The 13,131-nt window shown below is 46.2% G+C and overlaps 1 protein-coding gene across 1 annotated transcript in view; it reads left to right on the forward strand.

The window, feature by feature from the left end:
* Positions 1-12,416, forward strand: part of LOC121852347 (myosin-16-like) — a 32,078-nt gene extending 19,662 nt beyond the window's left edge. Inside the window, exons 13-20 of the mRNA XM_042346446.1 lie at positions 423-507; positions 3,956-4,076; positions 5,812-5,929; positions 6,796-6,932; positions 8,533-8,614; positions 10,368-10,493; positions 11,808-12,043; positions 12,248-12,416. Coding sequence (XP_042202380.1) covers positions 423-507; positions 3,956-4,076; positions 5,812-5,929; positions 6,796-6,932; positions 8,533-8,614; positions 10,368-10,493; positions 11,808-12,043; positions 12,248-12,416 — 1,074 coding nt within the window. The remainder of the gene's footprint in view (positions 1-422; positions 508-3,955; positions 4,077-5,811; positions 5,930-6,795; positions 6,933-8,532; positions 8,615-10,367; positions 10,494-11,807; positions 12,044-12,247) is intronic.
* Positions 12,417-13,131: the final 715 nt, after the last annotated feature.

The following is a 13,131-nucleotide window of genomic DNA, read 5'->3' on the forward strand; positions in this document are numbered from 1 at the left end:
AATGTTTTGCCTTTAATATAATTTGTATTGCCTTGGAAAGGAGCATTGCCCAAAATGTTTGCCTATTTTCATATATATATGTTTTCCTTCTTAAAAGCGTGGACTTGTTTTTTGGCAATCCAACTGGATAATCGGCACAACTTGCACGCTTTTTCACCACTGTGATTTTCATCTTTCATATTCAATCTCGAAGACAGAGAGCAGATCGATTTTATTTATTTCAGCAGTAAGGGCCCAATGAGTTGTTAAGCCCTATTTCACAGGCGTCCTGCGACAGGTACAGACGTTATACAGAACAGATCTTAGCAACACAATCGCGGTTACGATGCATTCAGTAAGAATCTGCTTTAATGATATATCACACGCGGTGTGCTCTCTGTAGAGACAATTTGTGTTTCCCACTGCTGCGTTCTGCAATCCAGGAGCAGCTGAACAAGCTCATGGCGACTCTTCACAGCACCTCTCCTCACTTTGTCCGCTGCATAGTCCCAATGAGTTCAAGAAATCAGGTGAGCTAAGTCTCATCGATAATAAAGTACCGCTGATTTATTGAAGTGTAATGCGTGCAGGCTTTCGTGATTAATATTATGATTCGGAATACATTTCTTGGGGCCAGAGCACGTAAGGAGAATGTGTGTCCTGTACCCTCCTCCGTCAAAGACAGCCGATTAATAACAACGCTGTCACGCGATAAACAGACAAAGCGATTCATCTTCTTGGTTCTTTCGGTAAAGTCACGTAGAAGGGAAATAATAAAATAATAAAAATAAAACATTATAAAATAATTCTCACGACGTTTCGGCCACAACGCAAGCAGCCGTCCTCAGGTGAAGGACGGCTGCTTGCGTTGTGGCCGAAACGTCGTGAGAATTATTTTATTATGTTTTATTTTCTACGTGACTTTACCGAAAGAACCAAGAAGATGAATCCCTGCAGTCACGAAAGCTTTAAATCGAAAAAAAAAGGCAAAGCAATGTATCACCGCTTCGGAAGCACCACCGCTGTTGTTGGAGAGGAATCCATGCACATTTTACAATTGGGTACCACGTTCCGCCGGTCGTCATGACCAGCATCCTCATGTGATCTGACCCAACACAATAATTGTGCATAATTATTGAAGTGTGTTCGTCACTCTGCTTGTAACTCAAAACCAAATGTAAAACGAGGATGAGCAACGAACTAAAAGTAAGCAAAAAAAGCAACATTTCCATGTTGCACGTGTTTTTTTTTTGTATTTCAAAAAGCGTGACCTGACCTGGAGAGCAGGCAATACCGTTTCAAGGGGCCATTGGTCCGTTGTGATTACTTTCTCGGAACACCTATGGGTGGATGTCTGAATTACTATATTTTTCAAATCATCGTCCGTCATACTGCTACCGATGTGGGAAAAAGATGCTTCTCCATTATTCTGCTTTTAACGAATGAAATAAAACTACAGTGGTACAATAATCGTTCCCTGTGTGCACGGGATAGCCTTCCTATGCGCTGGGCTGCAGTGGCGAGACCCTGGCGTTTATCCGCCTGGGGTCAGTGGGGCATTGACCTGGCCGAGTGAACCGCAGACGTTTGCGGTTCAAGCCCACGTGGCCATCCCGTTGAAGACTGTGCGTGAATTGACCAAAACATATTTTCGCCTTCTGCTTCACAGTGGATGACTGAGATCATAGTAAAACAAAATATATATATAAGGAGATGTTTTGAAAACTGTCCTTCCGCTTTGAAGAAGAGCCTTACCTGAAACTTTGTCTTCTGTATACTTTTGTATTGCTCTGGAGAAGGGGTTGTACGCCGTGTGTGGCGGCCAATTTTTTTTATTTCGTTCAATTTTGAAAATTACTTTCAAATTACAGTTGAGTAAAGGCAAGCGCACAGCAACGTTGGCCGTCTTGTGTAAAACGACTGCAGACTATGATTGTCTATAACACGTGGCGACTTCTTTTATATAGCCTTGCACTATAAAGAATGGCACAAACACCAAAAGTGCTTTTGAATTCATTTCTATTCAAGTTGAAATCTTTCCTGACACCTTCCTTGCTCGACAGGGCAGTGCATGTATAATTTTACCCGGCACTTTTTGAGGCACTGTTGGTAGATCATGCAGAAGGGATCGCGTGACGTGATCACAGATTGGTAGGTCTACGAAAAGCCAGGACAGCAAATATGTTACTCACATAACCAGGTAAGGCCCACTGAGCTACGTAGCTCTTTTTTCAGAAGCGACCTGGCCACAAATGACAGCTCAACGAAGTGGCTTGTCACGTGGAAATTTATAGCGGCAACCAAATATTCAACATACCTGGCGAGACGGCCCAGCACGTTGGCCGCTTGCAGTTAACGGTTCGAATCCAGCGGCCGCCCTGATTAATACTGCAAGTGTAATCATAATAATAATGTGTGCCGACGTCAGGGTCATAATTTCCCATATTCGAAAATTACCTGCAAATTACTCGATTGGGATTCTACTTAGCGACTATTGCCACGTACTGGCAGACTCATGCACGAGCTCACTCTTGCAAACGAGACTCATCCTGAACTCTTGATTTCTCAACTGGTTCAACAAAATACACTTAACCTAAGTTAACCGTCATCCGTAGGCTTTTTTTTTTACCGTGCGCTGTTTTTTTTCCCACATGCAAACATTCTCGTTAAAATACCCAACGCTCCTGAACAAGTATTGACCAACCCTGTGGCGTGACCTTGTTTAAAGGGGGAGGGTGGGGTGGGGGTATACAAAAACCCAGGGGCGGGTGGTGGGGAGTACACGACACAGTCAGCAAGGTTGGCACGTACGGTGCGAAAAAAGTTCAACATATCAACGTAAACAAGCTGCAAACAAATGTGAAGCGGATCGAAAACGATACGATCTGCATTTGCCTATCGTGCATGATGCTCCAGCTCTTCAATGGATTGCGTTAACTCCACTGGCCGGTAGGCAAATAGCAGTGGCAAGACAGCGGAATCTTCGTGTAGAGTCGGAATCAGGGCCAGTGACGCAGCTGAAGGAAGCTGGTCCTTGGGAGGGAGGGGAGGGAGGGGAGGGAGTGGAGGGAGGTAGGGAGGGGAGGGTAGGGTAGGAAGGGGGGAGTGAGGGGGGAGGGAGGGAGGGGAGGGAGGGGCCTTTTTAGCCACCCCAGACCCGTCCAGATCTTGGGACATTCAGTTTTTCAAGGTTACATGAAAACAACAACAATTATTCTTAAGTGCTGAAATGCATCATGATTTATGCAAATGTTCTTTATTTTCAAGTCATTGCGAGTGAATTATTCTCACCGTATAACAAGTGAATGGAAGGTCAATAAAAAAAACCTGGAATAAGCAATGAATCTAGAAGTTGGCAGTTAATGTCATCCTGCCATTCACATGTGTAAAATGTTCGGGGCACACCAGATGTCAGAGGCTGTAACCATCAAGCAACACTGCAGCAGTTGTAAACCAAGAGCGATATTGCTTTTGCACAAATTGGCAATTTTTATTTCCTAAAAATAAACACTATCTGTAAAATGATGCAACTAAACGCAACGACTAGGAGCAAAATAAGCCGATAAAAAAATCTTAAATTCCAATTTGGAATTGAAATCAGTTTAACCACACACTTTAAGTGCATACATACTATACATACGAGTATAACACACAAGCAGATCTCTGTTTTCAGCCACGGAAATATCTCAACGTTTCCAGATTTCTTTTAACACCATAGACATGGAATTGAGCTTGGCTTAAGACGTCCATCACATAATTTGAGGCTTGTGGGCAATTAGAATTTCCATTCTAGCAAAGTACGATTCGTCGAAATCCTAATGCCGTCCTGCAGAGACAGGCGGCTGCATTCCTTGAAGTCACATTCTTTTTTTGCGCGGAGGTTTTCGTGAATGCGACGTGCGGCCCACACCGTTGCCCCGTCGCCTCTGTGTTCTTGCTGCTGTGTGATCTAACGGCTTCTGGCCTGACCTTCACGCAGGCATGGTGGACGCTCACCTCATCCTGCACCAGCTGGCCTGCAACGGCGTGCTGGAGGGCATCCGTATCTGTCGCAAAGGCTTCCCCAACAGAACTCTGTACCCCGAGTTTGTGCAGCGGTAAGCCTGACCACCCATCCCGTTGCTGCCAGCAAATCACAATTGCCTCCGTGACAGAGTCGCAACCGGGTACCCGATACCCGTACCCTACCCAATACCCGGCTACCCGTACCCGGCCAGGTACGGGTACGGGTATCCATTTGCGACCCTGGTGCGGCCGGATACGGGTACGGGTAGGCCGTGAGTCACTGGTGAGTAACCGTTTGTCACTCATTTCGGGTAGGGTATGGGTAGGGAACGGGTACCCGTACCCGGCCAGATACTGGTACCCATTTGCGACCCTGGTACGGCCAGGTACGTGTACGGGTAAGGAATCAAAATCCGTTTGCGACCTCTGCTCCGTGATCAAAGAGACGTCGGAAGGTGCGCGCATCTGCTCAGGGGCGGGGAGATGGCCGAGACGTGAAAGCACGTTCGCCACTTGTTGCATCGTTGCTGTTGGAGCCCAGCGGCCACCCTGGGTAACACAGTGGAGTAATTAAACTTGAATACTTGCATTCTGCTTCGTGGTGAACGTCAACGACCTCATGACGTTCTATTTTTTTTTTTTAGTAGGCTATGTGTGCCAGTGTCATAGTTCAACTTGGCAAAATTACCAAAATTACTGAATATTAAACTAGATTCGAATATTACTTAAATGTGGAAAAAACAGCATAGTAACAATGCCCCCCACTGCTAAACCAAGGCCCATTTGCAAGGCCATCTTGAGTCACATAGGGAGATCTGCCGTTCGGGGTCTCCTTGGCCATACTGCAGTAGGGCATGGTCGAGATCAGATGTGATAAAGCGCATTGAGACATTTGAGTGCATTACAAATGCAAATTCCTAAGCTTAAATGCAAATCCGTATTTGTTAGTGGCCCTGAGTGAGTCACAAAATCCAAATTTCCTTGCCTGGGGGGCAAGCTTTTTCATAGCGTGGCATCTGTTAACTTATCCCAAACTACAGCAATACCTGCACTTATTGTATTGACTCTGTAGGCATGATGAGTTGAGTCATGCGCCCGTCTCGAAAGCTGAGCGAGTCAAGATCCTCCAAATACGGCGCACACCTGAAGTCAATTTATATCAGCGGCTGTCAAAATATTTTGTTTAAGAAGTAACAGCAAAGTTACTCTAGATGTATCCGAGGCTCTGTCCCTGGGTGCTATCATTCCACATGCACATCCTGTTTTGTCAATCCGCCGCTGTATGGACGGCCTCCCCATGCTCTCCATGCCATGGGGGATTCGTGTCCATGCTTCACCACGCTGGTCAGTACCGGATGGTCAAGGAGGGTGGGAGGGGGTACAGAACAGCAGTGGATTTTGCTTCACTGCCCTCTACTGCCCACGTGTGTTATACGCATGCTGGCGACCCGTCCAAGCACTATCCAGGCTCAACATCTGCTAAGCTTCCGAGATCAAACAGGGTTGGATGCTTTGCGCATGATGTTGTCGTATTTACGCGGCATTACTACCTATACAATGATATATACTCAACGCATGATTGCTATGTTTAAAGATAGAAATTTATTACCAAGTTATCAAAAAAATGTTGATATGTTTACATGTGTGTGTATACTTTACAGAAATAAAAACACGTCTGTGTATATGCTGTATCGCAATGTGTAGTTGGTAGATTTTCTGTCAAAAAGTGTTTATGTAGTTCGAGATTCATGACACATTTCGATTTTTTTAAAAAAACGTGTTTTTTTTAAAGGAATAATGTCACCGTGCGTTTTCTTTATCTCTTAGTTACTCAATCATTAACCCAGTTGCTGGAAAGACGGAGACTGATCCTAAGGCCATCACAGAGAAGGTTTTGAAATCCACATATCTCGTGGAGGATGAGTATAGGATTGGCTTCACAAAGGTGAGAGAGATGCAAAGCGTTGCAAGCAGAAACGGGGGACCGATTCGTGCATGTGCTTTCAGCGCCACCGTTGCCCTGGAACAAAATAATATTCCATTGAAAGATTAATATTTGTTGATTTTGCGTGGAGTAAAATCAACAAATATCATACGAATGTTTTTGCCGTGGTGAAAGTGAATATACATTTGCATGTATTTATTTATTTATGTGGCGTTGTGATTATTATTGCATAATCGGGTAGTGGCGTATTTATTCATACTGATTGATTTAAAATGGGGAACCCACCCAAACAACATAGTTTATGAAGTCACATTGGTACTTCATTTCATTATCATCATCATACTGATCAATCAATTGCTGTATGAAGGACTCCCGAAGCTGTCACCCTCTCTGAAGATCCCACGATGTAAAAGTCCACTTGTACCCAAAGCTGATTTCATGAAGACGATTGCTGTGTTGCGATCGAAACGTCGTGATATTTTTTATTACTTTTCTATCTACGTGGCTTTACCGAAAGACCATAGAATATGTATTCCTGCAGTCACGAAAGATTCAAGTCTGATTTCATCACTCCATTTCCTCGGCACGTTTAATTATTCTTGACCATCGGCCATCATTCATCCCTTCCAGCGAAGTGCCCTTCCCCAATCCCACTTACTTTTCCCAACAGTTTAAACAATTGTCATGTACCGACCCATGTTCTCTAATAAGTGTGTTCCTCGTTCTGTCCTTCAACGTAAATTCCACGTTTTTGCTTTTTGTAGTTGCACGTTTCAGTTTTGTTCCATAATTATATATTTCTATTCAAAGAGAAATTTTCTCTTCAGGGGGTAATCGCACTTGAGCCATTTGCATCCCTTGTGCAGGTGTTTTTCCGGGCCGGCGTTCTCGGCAAACTGGAAGACATCCGCGACGACTGCATCTGCCGCTTCATCACCAAGCTGCAGGCCTCTTGCCGCGGCAAAGTTTTCCGCCGTGACTTCCAGAAGGTCCTGGACAAGAGGTGAGTTGATTCCCTGCCATTTCCATGTATTATTAAGGGTCTCCGGCATCTCGGGAACGGTTGTTGGAATACCTCTTTGGCGACATCCATTATTTAAGGACCGTTTCCGCTTATTTATTTGCTGCATGCATTTAACTAAAGGCATGAAATATTAATTGACTCATGATCAGAATTATACTTTTTCTTTTGTATGCGTCGCTTTGGCTTGGCCTTAAAAACAGATTGTGGGCTCTTTTGAGTAATTTATAAAAATGGAAATGTTGCAGCGTTTTTTTCTCTCGACAAAATGTAAGTGTTGTTTTAGATACTGGTAAATCAAAAGGGCAAAAACCCGACTGCTCATCAGCCAACATGATCATCATCCAAGCCTTTGCTTCGGTTTTATTGTTGTGTTTTAATATCAGTTCGATAAGTGTTCATGACCAGATAATGCAATCATCAAGATCCAGGCAAACTTTGCAGTGTAACGAGGACATATTGAACTAAAATGTCACAGATGTAGCTGCCTCTCAGTGTCACGTCGTTATAAATTGCCCAATTACGGCACCAGTTGCACGAAGTCGGCCAAAAATTCCACATTTAACGTTTTAACATTCGCGTGATGACACAGTAACGTGATAGCGCGCCGATATTTTGTGACTCCAGCGGTTACAAAATCGAGGGAAATCAATAGGTTAATTATGTTTACGCGACCCCAAATCGGGTTGTGTGCTTGTGCTGTCGGCACGGTCGGTCATTAGAGAGCGGCGCTCGTCGTCACATCGCGACACAAGCCTGGCTCCTTCGCGTTCGCGAAAGGAGGTCAAAGGCGGGTCTCGTCCTATTATCTGGTTTTACCGTGCGGTTGAGTTTCACGGGGGGGGCTGGGGACCTTGATGCCTGCCCCCGATAGCGAGTGCGGTAGCATGGACGGGCTGCCCGGCGGTTGAGCCGAGGGAATGTTTGGGCATGGTTTTTGCCCCAGATAACGACGTTAAAGCCCGGCTTTGAAGCCCACCGGTCTAAGTACACCGGTGAGTTTACGAAGGAAAAGAAAAGCGGGGGGAGGGGGGGGCCTTTGGCTTGACAAGTGAATGTTTCTGCTGTGCGGAGCGGCACGTGGGGACAGGCACGAGGCATTAAAATGTGTCGCTCGCAAAATGCTGCTGTGGAGTTGAAATCTAAATCTTACCAAAACAAACACTGGAAGAAAATACTCGACAATACCTGAGCAATTTGCAGAAATATACAAATTGCAAAATTATTGATTCCCGTGAGCACAATTTCATATACTCGAGTATTATTTACCTATTAATGTGTGTATATTGGCAGCTGTTGGTGTCGGCTCTTCAGTCCTAGAAGAGTGTTCCCTCATGAGCGTGTTTGTAAACACGCTCAAACTAATTCTAGATTTCTTTTACCTACGTGACTTTACCAAAAAACCTTAGAGTACGCTAAAACTAAACTGATGGAGTGGCGAGGCCTGCCTTCAACAATGGATTGAGAAAACGGCTGCGACACGTCGCACTGCCCTTGATACCTTTTATGAAGCCCAATGAAATCTGGAGTTTTATTTTGGGGTTTTTTTTTTTCTCGTGCGTGCGTGCGTTCTCTCAAACAGGGACGCCATGGTGATTATTCAGTCCAACGTTCGAAGCTTCCTTCAGCTGCGTCACTGGCCCTGGTTCCGACTCTACACAAAGGTACTGCTCTGCCCTGCCACGTGTAGGTAACGGCAATCCCTTCAGGTGTTTAGCATTCACAATGTGACCATACATGTATTTCCCTTCAACGTTACGGGAATTTATAGCAACTGGCGTGGCCGATGTAGACGCGCCCTCTCAACAACACACGCACACTATTTCATATATATACCTTGACGTATATATACAGTGCTGTGTATATATGACTTAAGTAAAGGAATAATAACGTATAGGCTTATGAGCAGGCAACCACAGATGTTTAACTTATCAGGCATTTGCAAAGACATCCACTGCGCAGTATGAAGATGGGACTGCGTATGTGCGTGCATTCCCAACAATGCATTCATCAACGTGCAGCAGTAACACAACAATTTGTCTAGGCAGATAGCATTTTGAATTTTTATTTTCCCGTCCTCCCACTTCCTTTACCGAACACTGATGTATGCAGATAGAAACATTATTTCACATGCTACCGAACCGTGACGTTTCCATTGGAAATCAAATATTTGCCAGAAAAAAAACTCGCGTTGGGAATTTAAACAAGCCTTCCAGCCTGTATTAACATATGTTTGGAAGGCTCTGCATATGACAAAAATATATAGTAATAATTCCACCCATGCTCAATCCATCAACTGATGAACACTTGCCCACATCATGTCAGTTACGGGGTCTTTTTTGACCATACTTCGCCACGCTGGTCATTGCGGGTTCGGCGAAACGGGTGGGGTCGGAAGAGAGAGCAGGACCATTCGTGGTACCACTCGCCACGGATATGAGCCGTGGCGACCGTGAATCGAGCTCAGGTCGTCAGATTCGTCGTGTCACAGCTGGCTCGCCTCTACCCCGCACCCACACTGCTCCATCGCCTCCCTCCCTACAGCCTCTGAAAAGGGGAACTCTAAAAGAAGAGAGGAGAAGTGAAATGACAATGCAACAAAGGTCTCACACAAATGCTGCGAATGAACGCACTTTTGCAATAGATCTGTCGGGTGCAAAATGGCCCTCGGCCAAAAGCAAAGAACTCCGTGTTTGCTCAGCAGCAAAAGACAAAGATCCCCGTATAGCCTTAACATACTGTTGGGGCAAGTGCTCTTAGTGGGCACCTACGAAGGCCGGAACAGCACACGAGGTGGTGGGTGGCCAGCACCACGACCGGGCCGCCTTTCTGTCCCCAGTGGCGCTGTTTACACACCGCAGCAGGTATTCATTTGAGGCCGAGTCGACCTAGGGGGAGGGCCTAGGAGCCGGTTTCAGATATTCGTCACCGTCGTTGGCCGTGAGTGAGAATCGAACTCGGGTTCGCGGGAAGCACGAACCCGCTACACTGCCGCTCGCCCCCTCGGTGAAGCGGTCACCTCTTGACATCATTCCTCTGAGGCCACAGCAAACCTGGCCGCGGTCACGTGGCGCCACCAATTTGCCCGTGCTCAAACCGGACCGGGCGGCAATCCTCTCTGTCTCTCTCTCTCTCGGGGGGGCCGCAGGTTTGAGCTTCTCAGTCATCGACGCCTCTCACGGGCGTGCGAGTTTCGCAAAGCCCTCCCTCGCTGCGTAACCCAAAAAAAAACCACCCTCCTCCACGCACGCACGCGCGCACGCCCCGGTACGCACGCACGGCACGCGCGCACGCACGCCCCGGTACGCACGCACGGGCACGCGCGCACGCACGCCCCGGCACACACGCACGGGCACGCGCGGGCGGGCGCTAGAACGCCCGCGCCTAAAAACGCCGGCCGCCCGAGCCGGTCCGAAGGAGCGCGGGATTTTGGTGCGGCCACTCGGCGCCACGGGTGGGATGGACAAGAGAGTGTTCTTGTTTTACACGGATTTCCAGCAGGAAAACCCCATCGTTAGTGTGCAAGTGAAGCACCTGGCTCAAGTACGTAACGACGAAACCTCGCGTTTGTTTTCCTCCACACACTCCCCCACCCACCTCACCCCCCCCCCACTGTTCCAGTTCGCCAATCTCGTTCAATGTCAGCTGGCACTCACATAGCCCCCGCACAAATATAATTTACACAAAGTTTCATCACAACTGCCTTTCGCTGCTTCTCTCTGCCAAAAGGGCAGCGGTCGTATTATAAGTGTGATGTGCGCATTGAGCAGTTCAGACCGCGAATAAAATAAAAAATTACCTTAATTTGAAGTGATGGCGATTGTAGGCTTGTTGGCCCAAGTGCTGATGTTTCTCTCTCTCTCTCTCTCGCGTGTCAAAACTACTTCAACTCTCTCACATCGGTAGATCGCCCACGTCTCAAAAGTGTGCTTCACACTTATGGGTCTTTTCTCACTCACAGCGTCAGCTTTCTTCACCTCGCGGATGCGTCTTCAGAATGTCATGCCTGTTTTGCAACATTTCGACCGTGTAATTCCACGTCGATTCTTTGTCCACCACGGTGGACTGTGGTCTCCATGTTATGCGATTTGGGCTGTTTTCACAACAGACGTCCATACAATTTTTTTTACAAAATTGTTAAAGTACGTATCATTAATATGTGCATAAATGTTATCGCTTAAAGGCATAACATTCTTTTTTTAAGTGTATGTTAAATAAAATGAAAGGCTACGGTGGAGTGTCAGTAACTGGTAACGGGGGTGTTTCCTGCTTACTATTGGCCTTAGTTTCCACTGCTATTTTTCGCCAAAAGCACCAGCGAAAATGTCGTTTTGATATTTGAAATCAGCACAATTAAAACCGGTTATTAATTAAATAACTAGCCCCCACCCACGCCAATTTTTGGGGACTCAGCATCAGATGTGTGTAGGTTTTGTATCCTAGAATCTGATGTCATATACCATGTCTCCTCAAAAAACATGGGTGCATATTCCCGCGTCCACGTTCAAATGGCGTTCGCATTTTAAAAAAAAATTAATGACCGCACTCCTACAAGCTCAAAAATGTAACAGAATGCGAAGCATTGTTGACTTGTTATTAGCAGTATAACAATGATGTGCAAAGTGTCATGTGCCAGACAGTCCCAGTTTAGTATTAGACTCCCTGTATTCATAGTCTTGCTTAGAATAATATCACAGGAATTATAAAAAAAAAAAAAATTTCGGTGTTCATTAAGGTGTTCAAAATGGTTTTGAACATCGTGCATAACTTATACAATCTTCGGAATGATCATTTGCGTTGGGCCTGAAGCGAATTGCTGCAGAACACTGTTAAAGTGTGGCTGTCGTGACTTGGCAGGTGAGGCCGATGTGCATCCAGTTGAAGGAGGAAGAAGACCGCAAGAAGAAGGAGGAGGAGATGAAGAGGGCCCTGCAGGAGGCCGAGAAGATGGTGGAAGACCTCAAGGAGCTCACAGAGAGGGTGGCCACGTTGGAGACCGAACGCAATGTCCTGCAGGAGCAACTCGACGCTGTGAGTTCATCGTCCGTCCGGCCGGGAATGCAAATCCACGGTGCCATGAAGGAAGGCCATATGTACGTGTACGTGTGTTGAACTTCTTTCGTACCGTACGTAGCCAACCGTGCACGCCGGACGTGCGGTGGAAGGACAACAAACTAAACACGAAAAGCAGTTCTAAAGGAATTAGTTTGTAATCTATAATTAAAAGTTCGTAGCTTCAGTGGCTTCCTAATCAACTGATTTTTGTGTTCAGTTTGTGGTCCTTCTCCGCACCTCAGATTAGCACAGTTTGCTACGTACGGCGCGAAAGAAGTTCAACATACGTACGTTCATCGAGGGCAGAACCTTGTTGCCCCTTGGAAACCAAATATTGGAACGAAACCTGTAAAGTATTATGAGAAACGAAGACTAACAGTGACGTACCCATTACTACTGCTGGGCGCATAGAGGGGTGGGGAGATTTAAGAAATGTTCCGATTATTTTAATTGCTGTGCCAGGAGATCATACCAGCGACCTCTGGATTCGCAACCCCAGTCTGCTAACCACTACACCCACGGCAGCAGCGTATTGTCAATGACCTCCAAATAATTAAAAGCATCGTTAAAAGTGTCATTTGCAAATTCATCCAGGACTATAGAATTCTTAGCTGTGAACGTGTGAATCGAGTACATGTTTACATTTGCATGTGCGCACACACGCATGCATGCCCGGTGTGCATTGCAAGCATGTGCACTTTGGTATTGCGTGCGGCGATCGGCGCTGGATTCTCGCTCGCGCTCTCTGCTCCGAGGCCGTCAGGCGACCCGTGCATGCTCCCGCAAGCCGTGCGTACAGCGCGCACTGTGCGATGAACCCGGGACAGAGAAGGGATGAGAAGAGCTTTCATTCTTTTTTTGTGTGTGTGTGTGAGGCCGGAATGTTTTTCGAAACATTCCTCAGCGTCTGTGTGGTCTCATCTCCATCACGGTCCGTACGGACGTTAATATCTCGTTGGCTGAAGGATTACCTGCACGCGAACATATCTTCAAGTCACACTTTCTCCACGTAGTAAATTAGGTGTCTATTTGAATTACTTAAGGTAGCTGGGCTTTGTTTTTTGCAAGAAATATGGAATTATGTGTTTCATGTTGGAGTGTAAGCATTTGTGCATGCTGACACATA

Source organism: Callorhinchus milii, unplaced genomic scaffold (assembly GCF_018977255.1).
Source record: "Callorhinchus milii isolate IMCB2004 unplaced genomic scaffold, IMCB_Cmil_1.0 Scaffold789, whole genome shotgun sequence".
Lineage (NCBI taxonomy): Eukaryota > Metazoa > Chordata > Chondrichthyes > Chimaeriformes > Callorhinchidae > Callorhinchus > Callorhinchus milii.